Source organism: Myotis myotis, unplaced genomic scaffold, assembly GCF_014108235.1.
Source record: "Myotis myotis isolate mMyoMyo1 unplaced genomic scaffold, mMyoMyo1.p scaffold_m19_p_3, whole genome shotgun sequence".
Classification (NCBI taxonomy): domain Eukaryota; kingdom Metazoa; phylum Chordata; class Mammalia; order Chiroptera; family Vespertilionidae; genus Myotis; species Myotis myotis.
Genome location: NW_023416335.1, coordinates 109,873,675 through 109,897,813, shown reverse-complemented (window position 1 = coordinate 109,897,813; position 24,139 = coordinate 109,873,675). Strand labels below are relative to the sequence as shown.

The 24,139-nt window shown below is 39.5% G+C and overlaps 1 protein-coding gene across 2 annotated transcripts in view; it reads right to left on the bottom strand.

The window, feature by feature from the left end:
- RNF17 (ring finger protein 17) overlaps window positions 1-24,139 on the bottom strand; it is a 149,331-nt gene that overhangs the window by 15,831 nt on the left and 109,361 nt on the right. The window contains exons 23-30 of one of the 2 annotated variants that reach the window (XM_036299996.1): window positions 23,221-23,323; window positions 21,922-22,037; window positions 19,421-19,710; window positions 15,451-15,614; window positions 12,232-12,351; window positions 11,238-11,318; window positions 7,184-7,309; window positions 5,083-5,139 (exon numbers count right to left, since the gene is read on the bottom strand). In XM_036299996.1, coding sequence (XP_036155889.1) covers window positions 5,083-5,139; window positions 7,184-7,309; window positions 11,238-11,318; window positions 12,232-12,351; window positions 15,451-15,614; window positions 19,421-19,710; window positions 21,922-22,037; window positions 23,221-23,323 — 1,057 coding nt within the window. The remainder of the gene's footprint in view (window positions 1-5,082; window positions 5,140-7,183; window positions 7,310-11,237; window positions 11,319-12,231; window positions 12,352-15,450; window positions 15,615-19,420; window positions 19,711-21,921; window positions 22,038-23,220; window positions 23,324-24,139) is intronic. The other variant, XM_036299997.1, reaches the window with a different exon arrangement.

Sequence of the window (24,139 nt, the reverse complement as noted above, 5' to 3'; positions counted from 1 at the left end):
AAGTGAAACCCACAAGAACATTGTAACTATGTTGACCACAACCTTTTTTGTCTCTGACTATAAAATAAAGCCTCAGCTTACAGGAGGGATCTTTCTCTATCCTTATCTAGGAATGGAAGATCCACCCAGCCCCAGCTATATTCTCTTTGTCTGTTTTTTCTAAATCCTTCACCGCCCTCCCTCAGGTTTACCCTTGGCCGTGCTGGCGTGGCACAAGATATAACTGATATATAAACTTGCATTAGTTCAATGTGAACAACATAATGATTTCATATAGGTACACACTATAAAATGATCACCACAATAAGTCTAGCTAATTGCCTCACATAGTTAGAAAACCTGTTTTTCTTCTGATGAGAAAATTTAAGATTTATTCCCTTAGCAACTATCAAATATTCAATATAGCATTGTTAACTACAGTCACTATGCTGTGCATTACATCCCCAGGACTTAATTATCTTATAACTGAAGTTTGTACCTTCTGACCATCTTCACCAATTTTCCCCACCTTTAGCACCCCCCCACCTCTGGCAACCACTAATCTTTTCACTGTATCTATGAGCTCAGCTTCTTTAGATTCCTCATATAAGAAATCAAATGGCATTTGTCTTTCTCTGACTTATTTCATAGTATAATGACTTCAAGGTCCATCCATGTTGTCACAAATGGCAGGGTTTCCTTTTTATGTCTGAATAATACTCCATAGTGTGTGTGTATATCTATGTACTTATAGACATAGATATATCACATTTTCTTTATCCAATCGTCTATCAATGGATAATCAGGCTGTTTCCATGTCTTGGCTATTGTAAATAATATTGCAGTGAATGTAGGGGTGCAGTTATCTTTTCAAGATAGTGATTTTGTTTCCTTTAGATATATACCCAGAGGGGATTGCTGGATCATCAGGTAGTTGTATTTTTAATGTTTTGAGGAACCTCCATACTGTTGTCCATAGTGGCTGCACCAATTTTCAGTCCTATCAACAGTACAAAAGGGTTTCCTTTTTTTCCGCATCCTTACCAACACTTGTCTCTTTTCGGTAACAGCCATTCTAAAAAGTGTGAGGTGATATCTCATTAGGGTTTTGATTTGCATTTCCCTTATCATTAGTGATGTTGAGGATCTTTTCATATACCTGTTGATCATTTGTATGTATTTTTTTGAAAAATGTCTATTCAGATCCTCTGTCCATTATTTTCTTGTTTTGCTATTAATCCTCACCGGAAGGTATTTTTTTCATTGCTTTTTAAAAGAGTGGGAGGAAGGGAGAGGGAAAGAAGAGAGAAGCATCCATGTGAGAAAAACACATTGATTGGCTGCCTCTCACACATGCCCTGACCAGGTCTGGGATCGAACCTGCAATGCTGGTACGTGCCCTTGACCAGGAATCAAACCAATGACCCTCCAGTGCCTGGGCCGATGCCCTTATCACTGAGCAACACTGGTCAGGGCTGCCCATTTAATTTTTTTTTTTTGCCATTGAGTTGTCTAACTTCTTTATATATATATACATACATACATATATATATATATATATATATATATATATATATATGTATGTATATATATATATACACATATATATATGTATATGTATATGTATATATATATGTATATATATATATTTTATTGATTAAGATATTACATATGTGTCCTTATCCCGTTACCCCCTACCCCCCCGCCCCCCCACTCATGCCGTCACCCCCTTGTTTGTGTCCATTGGTTAGGCCTATATGCTTGCACATAAGTCCTTTGGTTGATCTCTCCCCCTTACCCCCACCCTCCCCTACCTTCCTCCAAGGCCTGACAGTTCAATCAATGCCTCTCCATCTCTGGATCAGTCCTTGTTCATCAGTTTATGTTGTTCATTATATTCCACAAATGAGTGAGATCATGTGATATTTATCCTTCTCTGACTGGCTTATTTCACTTAGCATTATGCTCTCCAGTTCCATCCATGCTGTGGTAAATGGTAAGAGTTCCTTTTTCTTCTTCCTCTTCTTAAAGAATACCTTTCAGCATTTCATATAATGCTGGTTTGGTGGTGATGAACTCCTTTAGCTTTTTCTTATCTGTGAAGCTCTTTATATGACCTTCAATTGTGAATGATAGCTTTGCTGGATAAAGTAATCTTGGTTGTAGGTTCTTGCTGTTCATCACTTTGAATATTTCTTGCCACTCCCTTCTGGCCTGCATGGTTTCTGTTGAGAAATCAGTTGACAGTCGTATGGGTACTCCCTTGTAGGTAACTGACTGTTTTTCTCTTGCTGCCTTTAAGATTCTCTCTTTGTCTTTTGCTCTTGGCATTTTAATTATGATGTGTCTTGGTGTGGTCCTCTTTGGATTCCTTTGTTTGGGGTTCTCTGCGCTTCCTGGACTTGTAAGTCTATTTCTTTCACCAGGTAGGGGAAGTTTTCTGTCATTATTTCTTCAAATAGGTTTTCAATGTCTTGCTCTCTCTCTTCTTCTGGTACCCCTATAATTCTGAAGTTGGTACGCTTGAAGTTGTCCTAGAGGCTCCTTACACTATCTTCATATTTTTGGATTCTTTTTTCTTTTTTGGTTGGGTATTTTTTGTTTCTTCGTATTTCAAATCTTTGACTTGATTCTTGGGATCCTCTTGTCTGCTGTTGGATCTCTGTATATTATTCTTTATTTCAATCAGTGTATGCTTAATTTCTAGTTGGTCTTTTTTCATATCCTCCAGGGTCTCACTAAATTTATTAGCGGTTTCCATAAAATTCTTGAAAAACCTTATAAACGTGGTCTTGAACTCTATATCCAGTCGTTTGCTTTCCTCCATTTCTATCATTTGTCTCCACATTTTTTATGCTTCCCTGTGTTGGTAGAGTGGTTTTGTGTGCTAGGTGTCCTGTAGGGCCCAGTGGCTCACCCTCCCCAGTTACCTGAGGTGGACACTCTTAGTGCACCCCCTTTTGGGCTTTGTACACAGTCTTGTTGTAGTTATGCCTTGATTGTTGTAGGATCACTGGGAGGAATTTACCTCCAGGCCAATTGGCAGTGAGAATCAGCTGTGTCTGCAGTGGGAGAACTTCTGTGCTGAAGACACCCTTCTGGGGGAAGAGTTGCTTCAGTGGGGCTTTGGTGCTCACTGAGTCTGCCCCCTGAGTGTGTCCCTTATGGATCTGAGGAGTTGTAATCTGGATGGTCCCACTCTGACCACTGGGTACACTGGCTCTTGGATCTAAGGAGGTGCTAATTTAGCCTCTTCCTGAGGTTACCCAGCAGGAGCTACGAAGAGAACTGCAGATTCCCCTTCCTTTTTTGGAGTTTGGAGGTGCCCAGATGAGGCCCAGCTGTGAAGCAATGCAAGCTTCTGTGGGGTCTTGGGCCTTCCCTTGGAAGTTCTGGGTCTGTCTGGCCCAGCTGCAGTTTGTTAGGTAATTTTCAGGTTGCAAAGGGCCAGGGCATTCATATGCAAAAGCCTCTGCCACAGCCTGGGTGGGGTGGGGTCTCAGGGAATCAAAGGGCAGAGCAAGCACCTATGGCGGATTCTCAGCCCTGCCCTAAGGGGCCGCGCGTCTCAGTGTCCCGGTAATTGCTGCAAGCACCTCTGAGGGAAAGTCGCCCTCAAGTTCCGAGTTCTGCCTGCTGCCAGACAGTCCAGTTTCTCCCCATATGAGTCCTGGGTCCCCAGAGACTTCCCGGAACCAGAGTTCAGAGTAGTCGGGGGCTTGTGACTCCCTCCCGATTCAAAAAGACAGCTGCGTCCTCAGGTACCAGCCCCGTTCCGCGTGTGCGCACGCGCTCGAGTCTCCATACCTCTGCACTTTACTTCCACAGCTCCTGACTCTCAGTGTGCGTTTCTCTTTCCTTCTAGTTGTAGAATTTCCACTCAGCCAGCCTTCCTGTGGTTCTGGATGATGTCCATTTTGTCTTTTCGTTGTATTTTTGAAGTTGTTGTGGAAGGCAGCAATTTCGGTGTTTACCTATGCCGCCATCTTGGTTTCTCCCTAACTTCTTTATATATTTTGAATATTAGAGCCTTGGAAAATATATGATCTGTGAACATTTTCTTCCATTCAGTAGACTGCTTTTTCATTTTTGATTATTTCTTTTGCTGTGCAGATGCTTTTTAGTTTGACATAGTCCCACTTGTTTAATTTTGTTTTTGCTGCCTTTGGTTTTGGCATAAAATCCTAAGCGGAGGATCTTAATAGAAATATACAAATTTGGCCAAAGAGCACATGAAAAAATGCTCACCATCATTGATCATCAGGTAAATGCAAATGAAAACCACAATGAGATACCATACTTCACACCTATCCCAAGATGGCTAGGAAAAAAGTCAGGTAGCAAGTGTTGGTAAGGATATGGAAAAATGAACTCTTATACGTTCCCAGTACAAAAAGAAAATGGTACAGTCCCTTAAGAAAACAGTCTCATAGAGTTCCTTAAAATGGTAAACAAAGTCACCAGATGTCTTAGTAATTCCAATCCTATGTTCACACCCAGGAGAAGTGAAAACAGATGTCCACCAAAAATCTTGTACACAAATGTTCACCGTAGTTTTACTCACAATTGCAAAAAGGTAGAAATAACCCTAGTGTCCATCAACAGATTAATGGGTAAACAAAATGTGGTTTATCCATACAGTGAAATATTATTCAGACATAAAAAGGACACATACTCCAACATGAGTGAAGCTTGAAAACATTATGCAGAAAGAAAGAAGCCAATCACAAAGGGCTTTGTATTGTGTGATTCCATTTATGAGAAATGTCCAGTATAGGCAAATCCAGAGACAGGACATTCATGGTCTCCAGGAGACTGACTGGGGAAGGGGAGAATGGGAAGTGACTGCTGTTGGTGAGGTTTCTTTTTCAGGTGATGAAGTGTGGAATTAATAGTCATGATGATTGCACTCTGTGAATGCAGCTCTCTGAACATACTAAAAACCCACTGAATTGTACACTTCAAAAAGTTCAAATTTATGGTATGTAAATTATGCCTCAATGAAGCTGATATAAAAGAAAATGCTTACTTCCTGATTTTGTATCAAATCCTTTATACTGATAAAGTATCCAAAGTTTCCAGAATATTTGGATTGAAACTTACCTCAAACCTTATTTCCCATCTTTCATCCTCATACTTTTTACTGTAATCTGTTGGTTTCTGAAATACAATATTATTAATGAATAAAAACCATCTTTAACTATGTAACATCATTTTTAGGCACTTTCATATTTCATCTCCATAAAAACTGGATGCTTGCCCTTGTTGGCATTCATTTCATTATTTCAGGTTAACTATGGGAAAATGTAATGTTTGGAGTAATCTGAATACTGCAACAGTAAAAACCCTCAAAATTATGCTAACATATAAAATATGTCAACTGTATTTAGTTTATTGTAAGGGAGTGGGAGCTATTACCTTTCCTTTTAAATGATAGCACTGAAGAGTAATACTGAAAGAGACTAGATAATCTTTCTAAAACCTGTTTAACAGGTAAAACACCTTTTATACAAATACACGGGGTGCATAACGTGCATGCACACACCCACCTCCTTAAAAGAAAAAGGCCAGAGGTGAGAATTACATGTACAAAGTTAAGTAATATCACAGTTTCTATTTGAGAGAAGTAATAGTCTTCTATATTAAACTGAACACACAATATTTGGCTTTCTTCTATCACTAAAATAAATATTCAGAAAACTAAACTTAAGTGAACTATAAGTCTAGAAAAAAAATATCTTGCCATATAAAATATTATTTATGATGAATACCCTATTTCTAGAAAGTACTTATCTAGTACAGGTTAGTTATATCTTTTAAAATATTAAAAAACAGAAGCAGTAAGCAGTTGAACTGGGCTTTTTTTTTAAATTAAATCTTTATTGTTCAGATTATTACAGTTGTTCCTCTTTTTTCCCCCCATAGCTCCCCTCCACCGGGTTCCCACTCCACCCTCTGCCCTTAACCCTCCCCCCCGCCCCGTCTCAGCCATAGGTGTATGATTTTTGTCCAGTCTCTTCCCGAACATCTCATACTCCTTTCCCCCCCCGAGAATAGTCAGTCCACTCCCTTTCTATGCCCCTGTTTCTATTATATTCACCAGTTTATTCTGTTCATCAGATTATTTATTCACTTGATTTTTAGATTCTCTTGATAGCTGTGTATTTGTTGTTCATAATTTGTATCTTTACCTTTTTCTTCTTCTTCCTCTTCTTAAAAGATACCTTTCAGCATTTCATATAATACTGGTTTGGTGGTGATGAACTTTAGCTTTTTCTTATCTGTGAAGCTCTTTATCTGACCTTCAATTCTGAATGATAGCTTTGCTGGATAAAGTAATCTTGGTTGTAGGTTCTTGGTATTCATCACTTTGAATATTTCTTGCCACTCCCTTTTGGCCTGCATGGTTTCTGTTGAGAAATCAGCTGACAGTCGTATGGGTACTCCCTTGTAGGTAACTGTTTTTCTCTTGCTGCTTTTAAGATTCTCTCTTTGTCTTTTGCTCTTGGCATTTTAATTATGATGTGTCTTGGTGTGGTCCTCTTTGGATTCCTTTTGTTTGGGGTTCTCTGTGCTTCCTGGACTTGTAAGTCTATTTCTTTCACCAGGTAGGGGAAGTTTTCTGTCATTATTTCTTCAAATAGGTTTTCAGTATCTTGCTTTCTCTTCTTCTGGCACCCCCATAATTTGGATGTTGGTACGCTTGAAGTTGTCCCAGAGGCTCCTTACACTATCTTCATATTTTTGGATGCTTTTTTGGACTGGGCTACTTATTGAAGCTAACCTTAAAATCTGGCTTTGAGTTTCCTGTATTCAGGAAAATGGGGGAAATGTTATAATGCCAAATAAAAGGAAAAATATTTTATCTGGGAGAGAGTCCTCTTCTAGCAGTGAATTCTATTAAGATTTTATTACTTACATCTCTATATTTAAACAACATTGGCTAACATAACATATGGGCTTCTCACTAGGTCTGAAGGTACAGAAACATTAAATGAATCTTAATGCAATTAGTCTTTTGTAGGACAATATAAAGCATGATATAGTATATTGCTTCCTCAATAAAAATTTTACAAATTCTCTATTCTCTCAACATATCAGACATGTAGAACCATATTAAAGGCTTAAGGTGTAAGACAATATACAACATTTTAACCAGAATTTGTTTTTCTATAATTTAGATTTTAATAAATAGTATACTTACTTCTTTTAATATCTCCTCAGAATGTTCAAAAGTACAGTATTTATGGTGTGCCATAAAATAAGAAAGTGACATTCCATCAAAATAGAGATGCACAGATAATTTCCCCCATGGATTTTCAGGCAATTCCTATTTAAATTAAATAAAAAGATTATTACTATAAAAATAAAGTCTGTTTGAAGATTACAATTTTGTAGTCAGCAAGAATGAAATTAGATTTCTGAAAATCACAGTATTACCAGTTTGACTAATTTCATAACATTTTCTTAATGGCATTTTGGAAAGTTATGAGGCAGTAATTATATTATTTTGGTTTTTGTAAAATATATTCACATGTCAATAAGGTAGAGTGTTTTATACTTATTTACTGGAAAATAACTTGCTACATATAATTTACTACCCCTCATTTTTAGATGATACCAATAACTATACCAAGTAGAAGGAGAAAGAAAAGTTATTTTCAGGTGTAAAAAAGTGAAGTTTAGTTAAAATTTCAAGAATGGCGGAAATGGAAGAGATTAATAGCAGTCTAGAAGGAGTCATGATAATGGCTCTTTAATCCCTGGACTGTGATCAGGTACTGAGCAGACACATACTCACCAGCTGATCTGTCCCATTTACCACCTAAGTCCAAAGTCAGGTCTCTACTGAGTTTCTATAATTGCCTGCCAGCAGAACTCCCTGCTTCTATCTTTTTCTACTATCCAGTTTCTATCAGGGCAGAGTGAAAACACTAGAATATAAGATCAGAGCATGTCACTCCCTTACTCAAAACTTCAAATGGCTCCCCAGGTCAGCCTGACAGCAGAGGTCTCACAAGTCTCCTCCTGTCTCCACTTCTTCTCTTTCTTATTCCTCCTGTTCCAGCCACAGAGGATCCTTGGCTGTCCTTGAACACTCTAGGCGTGCTTTTGTCTTGGAGCCCTTTGCACTATTCTCCCAGCATCCATATAGCTTGTGCTCATTCTAAAGTCTTTACTTGAGTTTTACCTTTGCAGTGATGTCTTCCCTGACCACTATATTTAAAAATGTGACTTCCTCCCTGGCCTCACCTCTGTCATCCTTTCTTGCTTTATTTTTCTCCCCAGCACTTGTCACTACCCAACATACCTTATATTTTACTAGAGGCCTGATGCACGAAAATTCGTGCAAGAGTAGGCCTTCCTGCCCCTGGCTGCCAGCACTGGCTTCCCTCTGGCACCCAGGACCCAGGTTTCCCTCCTCTGGCTGCCGGCAGGCACCTGGGACCTGGGCTGGCTTTCCCCAGGCCCCAGCTTCATCAGGAAGGACATCTGGAATGATGTCTGGGATAATTAGCATATTACCCTTTTATTATTATAGACTAGTGGCCTGGTGCACAAAATTTGTGCGGGGGGGGGGGGCGGGGGGGAATCCCTCAGCCCAGCCTGCACCCTCTCCAATCAAGGACCCCTTGGGGGATGTCTGACCACCTGTTTAGGCCCGATCCCACAGTCGGAAATCCCTCTCACAATCTGGGATTGCTGGTTCCTAACTGCTCACCTGCCTGCCTGCCTGATCGCCCCTAACTGTCTCTGCCTGCCTGTCTGATTGCCCCTAACCCCTCTGCCTGCTTGCCTGATTGCCACTAACCTCTCTGCATGCCTGCCTGATTGCCCCTAACTGCCTCCGCCTGCCTGCCTGATCGCCCCCAACTGTCCTCCCCTGTCAGCCTGATCTCTCCCCCAACTGCCTCTGCCTGCATGATCACCCCTAACTGCCCTCCCCTGCCGACCTGATCTCGCCCCCAAGTGCCCTCCCCTGCCGGTCTGGTTGCCCCCAAATGCCCTTCCCTGCCGGCCTGATCTTGCCCCCAACTGCCCTCCCCTGCCAGCCTGGTTGCCCCCAACTACCCTCCCCTGCTGGCCTGATCTCACCCCCAACTGCCCTCCCCTGCCAGCCTATTCACCCCTAACTGTCTCTGCCTCGCCCCTCACCACCATGGCTTTGTCCGGAAGGAAGTCAGACGTCTGGAAGATGGCCGGTTGACCCGGTCTAATTAGCATATTACCCTTTTATCAGTATAGATAGATTATATAGGATAGGATTGCTTAAATGGGGAGGAAAAGCCTTTTTCATCAGGAGGAGATGCTCTTGGCAGACAAAAACACATAATCTCTATATCTGGACTGATAACCAGCCATATGCACTATACTGCCAAAGCGGTCATTAAAAAATTGAACCACTTTCTTATACCTTAAACCAAATAGCTGTTGCCCCTATAACCCCTCGTCAGCCACCACCTTAGGTTCTGCCTTCATAGTTCATCCAGATTAGGTTCTGATTGGTTGGTTTCTATGCCAGTCAGCGTCAAAAGCTCCACCTCCTAGGCAGCTATTGGCTCCTCGTACTTCACCCAGATTAGGTTCTGATTGGTGGTTTCTATGCCAGTCAGTGTCAAAAGCTCTGCCTCCTAGGCAGCCATTGGCTCCTGGCATTTCACCCAGATTTGGTTCTGATTGGTCGGTTTCTATGCCAGTCAGCATCTCCAGGCCTATCTCTGGGCCTGATCAAAGAGGCAGGGCTGATCAGCAGCCCCTCGGAGGCCCAGAGAGAAACAGAAGTGTGGCTGCTGGCGAAGCCAGAAGAGAAAGAGAGGCAACGGCTGATCAACAGCTGCTACTGAGGCTGCAGATCAGACCCTGTTTCTCTCTCTGCAGGCCTCTCTCCAGGCCTAATCTGCAGCCCCCTCGGCAGTCAGTGCTGGGTCACTTCTTTGGCACCCACTGCAGTCAGTGCTGGGTCGCCACGGCAACCCAGCACTGACTTCCAGTGTTAGGTAGAGCCTACAGTCATTACGGACCCTGGCTCTTTATATATATAGATGTTTTTAATTTTGTTTCCCACCACTAAAATGGAAACTCCATGAAGGCAGAAATTTCTGACTATTCAGTTCATAGTTGTACCTCTGGGCCTAGGGAAGGTTTGATAGGCAATAAGGGCTGCAGGGCATGCAAATCCATGGTTTCAGAGAAACTGAGCAATATTTGGTATACATCAGGTCCTTTAGTTAAAACATTAATAAGATGCCTAGAAACTTAACTCTTCATTTCGCTTAAAGTCACAGAACTTATTAATGATGTGAAGTGAGGACTTACTGTACTACAAGTTGTTCTCCTGTGTTAAACTAAGTAGCAAAGAAAGCTACCTTGATAAACTCAAGTCCCACAGAGCCTATAAGTAACCAGAGGGGCTCTGGGTACTAACACAAGCAAGACTAAAAGCTTCTCTACTTTCTCATTCAAGCGGGTCTGTGGCTATTCTTAAGTCTTTATCATCCTATCATTATAGATTTCATACAGAAATACTCTCCTTACAGTTTTGTATATTTCTACTGGAATCCTTAAGCATAGCTGCAGATTAATCTTCTTACCTCACTGCTTAGAAACCTCTGATGGGGCCCCACCGACTGACCTCTACCTTTCTTAAATCCTATTCACCACTACTTTTTCTCATGAAACCTCTATTCTTCTAGCCAAACAGTTATACTCCTTCTTAAAAATGTGCCATGTCCACTTGTCTCTCTATGCTTCATGGTGGATTCCATTTCCCTGGTCAGGAGAACTTTCTTATCTTTTCTTCAAGGGCTACCTCAGTTCTCAACATCACTAAGTCCCTATGTACTTACTCATTTTATCAGCCAAGTGACTTTGTAGTATACAGCTCCTGGGCTTAGGTCTGGTGTCTAGCTGTTTCCCTGACTGGAGAAGGTCTTTGAGCATAGGGTTTTACCTGTACCTAGCACAGTGTCCCATGAGTAGCACTGTCTGGAAAACTACCATGTGTATTTTTAAATGCCTCTCATTCTTTGATACTGCTCCCCGTTATCAAAATAAGTTGTTAATATGGAATCTTCCAAATTACCGATTCTAATGCTTATAAAAGTTCTCAGAAACCATAGTAGTAACTTCTTTATATTAATGAGTAATTTACATTCACATAGGAACATTGTTCAACATAAAAAGATCCCTCAAATGATGTTACATGTAACACCTTATGGCAAATAATTTAAATCGATATATGCTTTAAGTACAATTACCATAATGTGAATTTCCACCTCTCTCTTTGAAAGCAGTTCCTGAAGGAGTTCTATTGCATCTGGTTGCCAGACACTACCAACCTATTTGGGAGAAATAAACTGATTTTTCACACTTTCACAAAATAATTCATGAAGTAAATGAAGATACATCAAAAGTAGCAATAAACACATACCATTAGAGAGTAGTACAAAATATATAACCAGTTTTCAGAGAATATCATGGGTGTATGATAGAAATGATCTTAGGAAACTAGTATTTGTCTGAGCTTCGACCATCATACTCTTTTAAAGCATTTTATGCTTTAGAAATATGCTTTTGAAAAGGCCAATATACCAATGTGGTGCTTGTACAATATGTATTATAATGCCTACAAGATGTGTTTATTACAGAGCAGTGATTGTTATTTTTCACATGTTAAGAGCAAGGAACGGGAGCTTCTTGCTTTCTGCTAACACCATGCCTGTGAGCCACGTGGAAGTGGACCCTGTACCTGTCAGTCCCTGGAACGATGGCACCTCTAGTGACATCTTGACTACAGAACCACCAGGAACCCTGAGCCAAACCACCCAGCTAAACTACTCCTAATCCCTGACCACAGAAACTATATGAGATTTTTTAAAAGTTTACTGTTAATTTAGATCACAAGTTTCAGCTTAGCTTTATCTAGCAAAAGATAATTAATATACATTCCTTTATCTGACTTCCAGCTTCAAATCTATTAAAATTTTATTTGATGAATAAGACATTTTTACATGCTTATGCCTTCCCATCTATGAAGATATCATGTCTCTTCATTTATTCAGATGTTTTTATGTCCTTCAGTATAATTCTGTAGTTTTCTTCATGAAGTCCCTTTAGCTGTCATATTAAGTATTTTATTATTTTTGTTACAACTGAAAGAGATTTCAAATTACAAGCTAATTTCTAGAAAATTATTTTTAATAAAAAACAGTATTTAAAAATTAATCATGCTACCAATTACTGTTTACTCACAGGTATGGTATGATAGAGCTGACAAGGAATACAAAACTGGGGTGTGTCAGGATATAGCAAAATAGGGTAGAGATGGCATTGTGGGATCTTCTCAGTGAGTCCATGATCTAAATATTGTACCTGAAACAGGACAAATGCAGTTTATATTTAAAATTTAGTATTAAAGCCAAGGGACAGGAGAAACTGCTATTGTTCTTTTTTAAAAAGATATATTAAAAAGATATCTAAATTTGTACTTGAAAAATCAGAAAAAAGCAACATCATATCTCCTCATCCCACAGGATATTATTGTCTAAATTTTTCTCTTACACATAAACCAGAGTTGTTGGTTTTTTTTAAAAAAATATGTTTTTATTGATCTCAGAGAGGAAGGGAGAGGGAGAGAGAGAAACATCAATGATGAGAGCGAATCATTGATTGGCTGCCTCCTGCAGGCCCCCCACTGGGCATGTGCCCTTGACAGGAATCGAACCTGGGACTCTTTCAGTCTGCAGGCTGACATTCCATCCACTGAGCCAAACCAGCTAGGGCTGTTTTTTGTTTTCTTAAACTGGTTCCTACTACATTTACAAATTCCTTGAGAATAATCAATTTTTCAGAATAATTTTTAAATTTTGTTTTGTCTTCCCCCCTAAATATTTTAGAAGTACTATATTACATTTAATAAAGGAGTATTTCTCAAATTCTCAGTATTTCTCAAACAATTTCACAGTTTGGGAAACTTTCTATGCAATGCTTCCTTCTTGGGTTGTCTTGGCAATCAGCATTTAAAAAAAGACATCACAGAGATGTAAAGTACAGCATAGGAAATACAGTCAGTAATCCTATATTGCAAATTGTCCTAATATGCAAATCGTCCCCTCAGGTGGTTGTTTGACAGGGAGACTGGGAGTTTGACTGCTTGCTATGACATGCACTGACTACCAGGGGGCAGTGCGGAACACGGCGGGGGGTGTCAGTGATGCACTGTGACCTCTCGCTGGCTACCTGGGGACAGAGGTGCGATGAGAATGCGGGGTATCCACTGAGCTCACTCTCACTCCCCGTTACCCTCCCCCAGGATGCCAGGGCTGGCACACCAGGGAAGCCCCCACGCTCAGGTGCCAGGCGTCTGCGAGGAGCTCACCCCTCACCCGCATGGCCTCTTCTGGGGGGGCCAGGCTGCAGCCACTGGGACCACAGGGGCCAGCTGGACTTCCGGTGGGTTCGCGCAGGAGCCAGTATGCAAGGCCAGCTAGGAGAGAGCGCGCTGCCTGCTTGGTTGCCGCATGGCACTGCTTGGTGGCCCAGAGGCACCCGCGGCATCCAGCCGCGCTCACCGCATCTCCACGTGGGGACTCGGGTGCTGTGACACAGGTGGAGGGGGGCACGTGGGGGTCCGGGGACCCGGGTGCCACCCAGGGCCCAGTGGTCAGCTGGGACCTGCCCTTCCACACTAGATGCTCGGGCTTTGATCGCCAGCCAGGCCTAGGGACCGCACCCATGCATGAATTTCATGCACTGGGCCTCTAGTATTGTAATAATTAGGTATGGTGCCAGGCGGGTACTAGACTTATCAGGGAGAACACTTTGTAAATTATATAAATATCTTATCGCTATGTAATACACCTGAAATTAATATAATATTGCATGTCAACTGTAATTAAAGTTTTTTTTAAAAAAATGAAATAAAGTTGAATAAAAATATGAGTATATTACATGTAGTTAGAGTGAGTATGGTTTCATGTAATGTTTATTTCTTCTTCTTTTGTTGTTAATTCTCACCTGAGGATATTTTTTCCATTGATTTTAAGAGAGAGTGGAAGGCAAAGAGGGAGACAGAGGGAAGGAGAGAAAGAAACATCAATGTGAGAGAGACACACAGACTGGTTGTGCCGCTACTGGGACGGGGATGGAATCTGCAACCCAGTTAAGTACCTGTGACTGGGAATCAAACTCATGACCTTTCAGTGCACAGGCTGACACCTGACAACACCAGCCAGGGTGTAATGTTTATTTCTTAATGTCGATCATAGGTTAAACTTTGAAAGATATCAGGTTAAGGAATGAAAGTGTATTGTGTATACTTGAAATGTAAAACGACCACAGAAAAATAAAAGTGATGATTAAAGTATTAAAATACTTTGAAATAAATTTTAAAAACAGAAAAAATAAATTTACCACCATCTTATTTATTTGGATTCCATATATGTAGAATTCATGAATTATAATAAATTAGTAAAAGTGAATTTCAGTTCACTTTTGTATTAAAAAGGGGTTATCTAAACAATTCAAATGTATGTGAAAATGAACTCATGTACATATAAATACATGAATCTGTAAGTATTCATATGCTTAAATACTCACCCCAAATTTGAAACCACTTTATTTCTATTGAAACCATTTAAAGCTTGTAGTCCAGTAGAAAAAGCACAAAATTTAGATCAGAAATTTAGAAATCAGATGCTAAATTTCAATTTTCCTATTAGTAAAATGGAAATAACCTATATCTACAAACATGAATGCACATATGTGAAAGAACCTTATAAAATCAGAAGTGCTATGTAATTGTTAGGTATCATCATCAAATAGATAATAAGCCCCGTGAAAGTAAAAAAGAAATTTTCTTCCCCTCCTAAAATTGAAATTTTAAAGTGCTGAAAGGCTCATGATTTAGTTGCTTTACTTTGTAAATACATTATTAAAATGGAAGTATTCTTATGTGTCTTTTTATATACACATTTTTTTTTCAAAGTATACAGCTCTTTCTAAATCTGTTGTGTGAAATTCAAATACTGTATCTCAGTATTCTGAAAGTAACCATTATCCTGATAGGGCAAATTAACTGGGCTGTAAATGAATTTGCTAAGGAAATATGTAATGTACTGGAAAGCAAGTTGTTTTTACTTGACATCATGTATACAAACAGAGCTTCCAATGACAAATAAGTGGTACCATTAAAGTACTAGTGGCCAAATCTCTACCTGGAAATATTTTTTGGTTATTCACGTTAATAGTTATACTTAAAAAAAAAACACACAGAAGAAAATAAAAAACAAACAAAAAATAAAAACAAAAATTCTTATGACAAATAAATATGTAATACATTGACCAGTCTTCCTACGGGATTGAACTCATTAAAAAATGTTTTTATCAATCTTTCATGTATTTAGATTTAAAAGAACACTTAATGTTACAGCACTGAAGCTTGAAAATAGTCACAAAGAATATCAAACTTACCCTGATAGTGCCGCCAACAACTTCAATTACCTTGCCTCTATACCACATAGTATCTGATCCTCTTACTGCACAGGCTTCTCCCTTTTTCCAGAAATAAGGCTCCAAAAGACCAAGGCATTTTAAATTACTTTGAATTTCATTCATCATTTTTATTAGCTCAAATTCTGAAGAAATTATTAAAAATAGAAAGTACTTAGGAAAATTTTTACCACTTTCAAATGAAGTCATCACTAACCTTTAATAATTTTATCATTTAGATAATATTATAAAGAATTAAAAATCAGTCACATATATTAGAGCTTTAATAAAAATCCAATTAAAGCTTCTAGTCAGTAGCTTCTATATGTTTCAAAACATACAACTGACTAACAGCATGTAAAGAATTATTCTGGTCTCTAGTTGTAAGCGTAAGCATTCTTCTGGGAGTGCAAGAACCCTGAAAAACTCTAGCTATGTACCAGAGAGCGTAATATAAAGGAACTACTTTATGGTGTTATTTTATTAGCACATCTAAGTGAAATAGAACATAGTTATGTGCTACTTGATGCTAAGATACAGCAGAATGCTGGGATATAAAATTAAAATTCTAATGCTACTTATTGCTAACTGACCCATTATTTCCAGAGTAAATACATATCCCCATAACTGATAGCATAGAACACAGGCTCTGAAATTAGTTTCCTTAAATAATTCTACCACTTTAGTTGAGTGATCTTGGGTAGTTCCTTTACCCTCAAAATCTGTTTGTTCTTCTGTGAACTGGGTGTAATAGTGCTTATCTGCATTATTAGGTTTGTGGGGCAATACATATAAAGTATGTAGTACACAGCCTGGCACATTATAGTCAAGCAGTTTGAACTATGACTATTTACACATGTCTGTATTAACTTCTAGTGCTAGAGGTCTCAAACATTGTTCACGTCTTCTAGAAGGGTTTCTTGGCTCTAGAATAGCCAACTACACAGATTTATTTGGTTTTCCAAATTAAAAAATAATATTTAGGAGATCAACAAATGAAACAAAAATTTAAAGAAATTCATAGCCACCATCACCTTATCCATAGCCACCATCATCTTATCCATAGGTAGACTTACAATGGAACTAAAAGAGATTAAGTCATACTAGAGTTGTTGGGAGTTATAGAGTATTTTGGACATGACCAGGTTGTAGAAAGGAAGAACTTGTACATAAGCATAAGGAGATCTCAGAAAAGCCTGAATATTCATTCTCAAAGGGCCCTGAATCTCTAGTCATTTGTGGTAATTTCTTTTCACATTCTAAACGAATATAAAATTTTATATTCTTTTTTCTTAGAGAGCCTCCAAACTTGCATAGGTACCTTTTAAAAGAATTACCCCCCTTAAGATGTGTGGAAGAGAAACCAAGATGGCGGCATAGTTTAACACCTGAAATTGCTGCCTCACACAACCACGTCAAAACTACAATTAAAAGACAAAACGGACATCATCCAGAACTACAGGAAGGCTGGCTGAGTGGAAATTCTAAAACTAGAAGGAAAGAGAAAAGCATACTGAGACTCAGAGGAGGTGCAGAAGTAAAGTTCAGAGGTACAGAGGCGCACGTGTGCGTGTAAAGGGCTGGCAACTGAGGATGCGGCTGTCTTTTTCAATCGGAGGGAGACACAAGCTCCGACTGCTCTGAACTCCAGTTCCAGGCGAGTCTCTGGGGACCCAGACTCACACTGGGAGAAAATGGACTGTCTGGCATCGGGCGGAACTCAAGGGCGGCTTTATCTCAGAGGTGCTAGTAGCAATTACTGCGGGACACTGAGACCCGGGACCTCTTAGGGCAGGGCTGAGGAGCAGCCACAGCTGTTTGCTCCGCCCTGTTGATTCCGAGACCCCGCCCCACCCAAGCTGTGCGCAGAGGCTTTTGCATATGAATGGCCTGGCCTTTTGCAATCTAAAATTACCTAACAAACTGCAGCTGGGTCAGAGAGACCCAGAACATCCGAAAGAAGGCCTAAGGCCCCATAGCAGCTTGCACTGCTTCACAGCTGGGCCTCATCTGGGCACCTCCAAATCCCAAACAAAGAAGGGGAATCTGCATATCTCTCTGTAACTCCTGCTGGGTGACCTCAGGCAGAGGCTAAATTAGCACCTCCTTAGAGATCCAAGAGCCAGTGTACCCAGTGGTCAGAGTGGGACCATCCAGATTTCAACTCCTCAGATCCATAAGGGACACACTCAGGGGGCAGACTCAGTGAGCACCAAAGCCCCACTAAAGCAAGTCTTGCCCCAGAAGGGTGTCTCCAGCACAGAAGTTCTCCCACTGCAGACACAGCTGATTCTCACAGCCAATTGGCCTGGAGGTCAATTCCTCCCAGTGATACCAACAACAATCAAAGCTTAACTACAACAAGACTGTGCACACAGCCCACAAAGGGGTGCACCAAGAGTGTCCACCTCAGGTAATTGGCGGGGGTGGGGGGGTGAACCACTGGGTCCTATAGGACACCTAGCACACAAAGCCACTCTATCAACACAGGGAAGCATAAAAAATGCGGAGACAAAGAAACAGGTCACAAATGACAGAAATGGAGGAAAGCAAACTACTGGATATAGAGTTCAAAACAATGATTATAAGGTTTTTCAAGAATTTTCTGTAAATTGCTGATAAATTTAGTGAGACCCTGGAGGATATGAAAAAGGACCAGTCAGAAATTAAGCATACACTGATTGAAATAAAGAATAATATACAAAGATCCAACAGCAGACTAGAGGATCGCAAGAATCAAGTCAAAGATTTGAAATACCAAGAAGCAAAAAATATCCAACTGGAAAAGCAAAAAGAAAAAATAATCCAAAAATATGAAGATAGTGTAAGGAGCCTTTGGGACAACTTCAAGCATACCAATATCCAAATTATGGGGGTTCCAGAAGAAGAGAGAGCAAGATACTGAAAACCTATTTGAAGAAATAATGACAGAAAACTTCCCCTACCTGGTGAAAGAAATAGACTTACAAGTCCAGGAAGCACAGAGAACCCCAAACAAAAGGAATCCAAAGAGGACCACACCAAGACACATCATAATTAAAATGCCAAGAGCAAAAGACAAAGAGAGAATCTTAAAAGCAGCAAGAGAAAGACACTCAGTTACCTACAAGGGAGTACCCATACGACTGTCAGCTGATTTCTCAACAGAAACCATGCAGGCCAAAAGGGAGTGGCAAGAAATATTCAAAGTGATGAATACCAAGAACCTACAACCAAGATTACTTTATCCAGCAAAGCTATCATTCAGAATTGAAGGTCAGATAAAGAGCTTTACAGATAAGAAAAAGCTAAAGGAGTTCATCACCACCAAACCAGTATTATATGAAATGCTGAAAGGTATCTTTTAAGAAGAGGAAGAAGAAGAAAAAGGTAAAGATACAAATTATGAACAACAAATACACAGCTATCAACAAGAGAATCTAAAAATCAAGTAAATAAATAATCTGATGAACAGAATAAACTAGTGAATATAGTAGAAACAGGGGCATAGAAAGGGAGTGGACTGACAATTCTTGGGGGGGAAGTGGTGTGGGAGGTGCGTGAAGAGACTGGACAAAAATCATACACCTATGGATGAGGATGGGGGGGCGGAGGTTAAGGGCAGAGGGTGGAGTGGGAACCGGGTGGAGGGGAGTGATGGGGGGGGGGGGAGAGGAACAACTGTCATAATCTGAACAATAAAGATTTTATTTTTTAAAAAAAGATGTGTGGAACCTGGAACCATCCCCATGTTTATCTTAAGCTTAATGTCTATTCCCAATGTCTCAATAAATGGTTATGTGCTAGGCATTGTGAAAAACACTTTGCATTCATTATTTCATTTAACCCTCACAAAACCCCAGTGAAAATGAGGTTGGAAGAGGTTAAATATTGTCCAAAGTATTTAAATCCATGTCTATCTTACTAGCTAGGACTTATACTGATGAATCCTACATAACATAAAAGATCTTACCTGACGACTTAGGCACCACAAATACTGTTCCATCATCACCAATGCAACTGACTACTGCCTCAAATACTTTCATGTTGGGAATAACTGGTGGTTTATAGCATCCAGGGGTTCTTGCTTCTAGAATGTTCTCCTTAAATGCAGACACCCTGTGTTCATTGATAATATCAGCAGCTTTTTTGTCAGGGTCAGAGTTAATTTTAATACACTTAGTAACCATTGAATCTTCTTGTTTCAGGGGGATTTCCAGAGACTTCTCAGATAATGAATGGCTATTATCTAATTTATTAATTCTGTAACATTCAAAAAAGAATACATCTAAACATGAGCAATAAAAAGTTCTGGAGAAAATAATATAAACAGAATCCTTCTAATATAATATTTGCTGTAGTCTAGTCTAATTTATTACATGAAATGGAACATAATTTAAGTTATAATGAAAATTACTTTAAATTATGAATAAGCATAATAAAAAAGGATTGATTTCACTTAAATGCTTTATAATCTCATATTCCATGCTATTCTCTCTTCAAATCTCATTGGTACATCTTAAGTATAAGTCAACTAGATGTCAATGGGAAATACAATCACGTTGATTCTAATTTAGTTCACATATACACCTGGCAAGTTATCAACATTAATAAAATAACACAAAGATAATATGAGTCTCTTAAAAATATAGTACTATTCAGATTAAATGTTAATGGTAATATGCTATATACACTCCATTTTTTAAATTTCCTGTTATTCCTTTACAATTATAAAAAAAGTATGCCTACAAAAAAGAATCCTAGGAAATACTAGCATTGCTTATTTTAGCAGAATTATAGCAAATTTTTGTTTCATCTATTTTCCTGTATTTTTTAAAAGGAAATAAGCATTGATAAAGTTACATAATTTCACACCTTCCACAGCTCTCTTACAGTTCTCAGCCTTGAGACAGCTGGTAGTTTCAGTTCCATAAAAGCAGATGCTATCTATTAGTGCTATTAGCTTGCTCAGCATTGTTCACTTTAACATTTCTTTATTAGGAATTGCTTTAGTCGTAGAGGTCCTCAAACTTTTTAAACAGGGGGCCAGTTCACTGTCCCTCAGACATTCCACACATGTGCACTGCGGGTCAGGGATGAGTCGGCTGCTAAGCAGGACAGGCAGCGGCGGCAAAAACACCCGGCGGGCCGGATAAATGTTTTCGCATGTGACCCGCGGGCCGTAGTTTGAGGACCCCTGGAAAGTCAGTGAACCAAAAGAGAAACACATGGGACTAAAGATGCAGGGGCAGCCGCAGGCCACTGTCCAGCATTAGGTTAGCATCTAGCAGGCATGGCTAACCACCTTATGACCCATTCCATTTCTGATTTTTCATTCTCCTTCCATTTCATCAGGACTGGGGTCCAAATAAGAGAACATGTAATAATCTATATAATAAAAACCCAGTGGTCGTAACACCATAACAACCAAAGACTGGTCACCAGGAGGTGCATTGATGGGTCCCGTGGCACCAGCAGGACTTGACGCTGGGTCCGTGGTGCACCAGGTCTGGGTCTCATGCTATTTCACGCGCTGGGCCTCTAGTGTAGTATTAAAAAAAAGAGATTTGGCCATGCATAATACAAAGTGGCTACTTGGAACATCTATAATAATAAAACCGTAATATGCTAATTAGACTGGACAGCTGAACAACCTTCTGGATGTCATTCTGGATGTCCTTCCAGATGAAGCTGCCATGGCGGGGGCCGAGGCAGAGTGGTTAGGGGCAATCAGACAAGCAGGTGAGTGGTTAGGGGCAATTGGGCCTAAACTGGCAGTTGGACATTCCCCAAGGGGTCCCGGATTGCGAGAGGGTGCAGGCTGGGCTAAGGGAACCTCCCCGCCCCCCCGCCCCCCGTACATTAATTTCATGCACCAGGCCTCTAGTATGTCAATAATTTCCATAGACCTATACATTTAGAAGGAGAGAGAGTAAAGGAAGCTAGGGCTATTGCAATATCATGTTCATTCTCCCCATGGACCAAAAGTACTTAAACCGTGAAAGATGTGCCTGAAAAGATCTTTAAATGTAAATATTGTTCAATTACATTTTTGTTACCCATTTCTGTTTCACAAAAACACATTTTTGGTGTATACCAGAATTGTCAACATAAAGCTTAAACATTTCTGTCTAAGCACATGAAGCCAAAGGGTACAGATCTGGTACCCACTATACCATCCCCTCATCTCCTTTCCTTTGGGTTGGAGTGTAAGTGCCAACGCAAAGGGAAAAGTAGAGAAGCAAACATGTCAGTTTAAAGAGGGGTTTAAATATGCAAGAGCTGATGGGATTGAATAAAGGAACTGGCAATCATGAAGGAATCTGTTTCTGAGCTGGCTCCTTAGGTTTAGTTTATCATTTTAAAGAGCAAACGAGATGCAATTTAGGTTTGAAAGCACACAGACAGGAAAGCATACAGGTAAATAAGAAGCCTTCATCACAAACTGATGTAAAAAAAAAAGAAAGTCCATACCTCCTTTCTCTCAAGGCCAAGCCCTTTTTAATCAAATATTTAGAGACATCAACACGCTCTCCTTTTTCATTTCTGCAAAAAATTTTCACAGGTAATGGCCATGTCGTGTTGTTTTCCTAGTGGTTTAAGAGCAGAGTAAGTATGAGACACAAAAATGAAATCTACACAATATACTTTTTGTTGTTGTTGTTAATCCTCTCCTAAGGATATGTTTCTACATTTAGGGAAGCCCTCTAAGCAGAAAGAGTGGGAGGGAGGGAGGAAGGAAGAGGAGAGGGAGAGAGGGAGGTCGGGAGAGGGGGTGAGGGGGCAACGGATAGAGGGAGAGGAGGAGGGAGGAAGAGAGAGGGAGGAGAGGAAGAAGGAGACAAAGGGAGAGGAAGGGAGAGGGAGGGAAGAAAAAGAGAGAGAAAGAGAAAGGAGAGAGAAGAAAGAGAGGAGAGAGAGGAGAGAGATGGAATCTGCAACCCAGGTACATGTCCTTGACCAGGAATCAAACTCGAGACCCTTTAGTGCATGGGCCGACACTCTAACCACTGGGCAACGCTGGCCAGAGCTACAAAATATATTTTTCACAGGCATTTCCTCCACATTCTCCAAGCCAAAAAGAAAATTCCCAGGCAAGTACTTTTTTTTTCCATCCCAGAGAGGGGGAGGGGAGCGTTACACCATCCGTTATAAGCTCTCTATTCTCCAAAACTCTGCAAATTATAGATTGAAATATATTTTTCCAGTTGTGGCTTTTTTTACTATAAAAAGAAAAAGAACTACAAAACATATTCTGTTTCATATAAATCGTAAAAATGAAGAAAGTACACACAGAAACGAAAGTAACATGGGAAAATTACTTATATATGAAAATTCTGATTATTAATGTGATAAAAGGTATTAGAAAATGTAAAGGAGGCAATGAGTATTTTTTAATGTTCTAAAATGATATATCATATATATATATATATATACCCTCTTCTCAAATCCATACTCACATACACACTTTTTATGAAATAGTTTACCTGACTTCATTAGAAGCCCAACTAAAGTTTCCAGTTTGAATGAATATCAAAAGGCTTCAGAAATACACTCTAGCATAAATTGTTTTGTAGCATGCAAATTATCAACTCAAGAATATTAAATGCTTTGATTCATTCATATGATTATTTATGTTACATCTCTTACCAAACAGGTATTATAAGACCAAGTTTGAAAAAAAAAAATAAGCTCGCTGTTATTTTGTCAACAAGAAAATACATGGAATTGTAAAAAACATCAATGAAATAATCAGTGCATATCTATTGGAACCCCACTGCACACCTGTAAGATTATAGTTGCTACAGCTCCAGTTAGGTACAGTGAAAGACAGTCACAAGCTGTCGCTGTCCACTTGTCACTCCCACCAGTTGGTCTAAAACAAAAAAGGACAACTTGTTTTGTAACAGCATTGGACATAGAAAAATAAAATAACCACCAGGTACATATGTATTTGAATCAACTGCATATGTAGTAAGAAATTAATTTAAACATGGCTTTGTGTTATTTTCTTCCCCATTTCATAGCCTTTTGTTCATCCCTCTATTCTAATGATGAGATAGTTCCTTGTGGGTAAGATAAAAAGAGGTTGGATAAACCAGTAACTTTAAATGGTCCATTAGGTTTTTATAATAACATTGAAAGGGTCTTGGGATCTTTAGCTTTATTTTTAAACAGATTTGTACTATTCCTATTTGTGCGCATATCTGGAAAATGTACACCACACACACACACACACACACACACACACACGTGTGTGTGTGTATATGTGTCTATATCTATCTATATCTATATCTATATCTATATCTATATCTATATCTATATCTATATATCTATATCTATCTATATCTATATCTATATCTTTCAGCCAAGTAATAGCAAACGGCTAGATGGATTTGCTTCAAATTAGGGAGAAAATGATATAATTCCAAATTATGAGCTTCTCTGCATGATGGTTAACTGCAGGTAGTATACCAAAGCACCAAGAAAATGATCCCCCCACAGGCTTTAATTACAGATGGATCTGCTACTCCATGGTGAATAGTAGTTACCTAGCAATAGCTAATGACTTTTTAACCTCTGGAAGGAAGGCCAATTAGTTTTTGGCAACATTGTTACTTCAGTAACTAGGTATTCTGATTTCTGTCAACAGGAGCTAGAAATCCAAATATTTAAGTGGTACCTGTTTTTT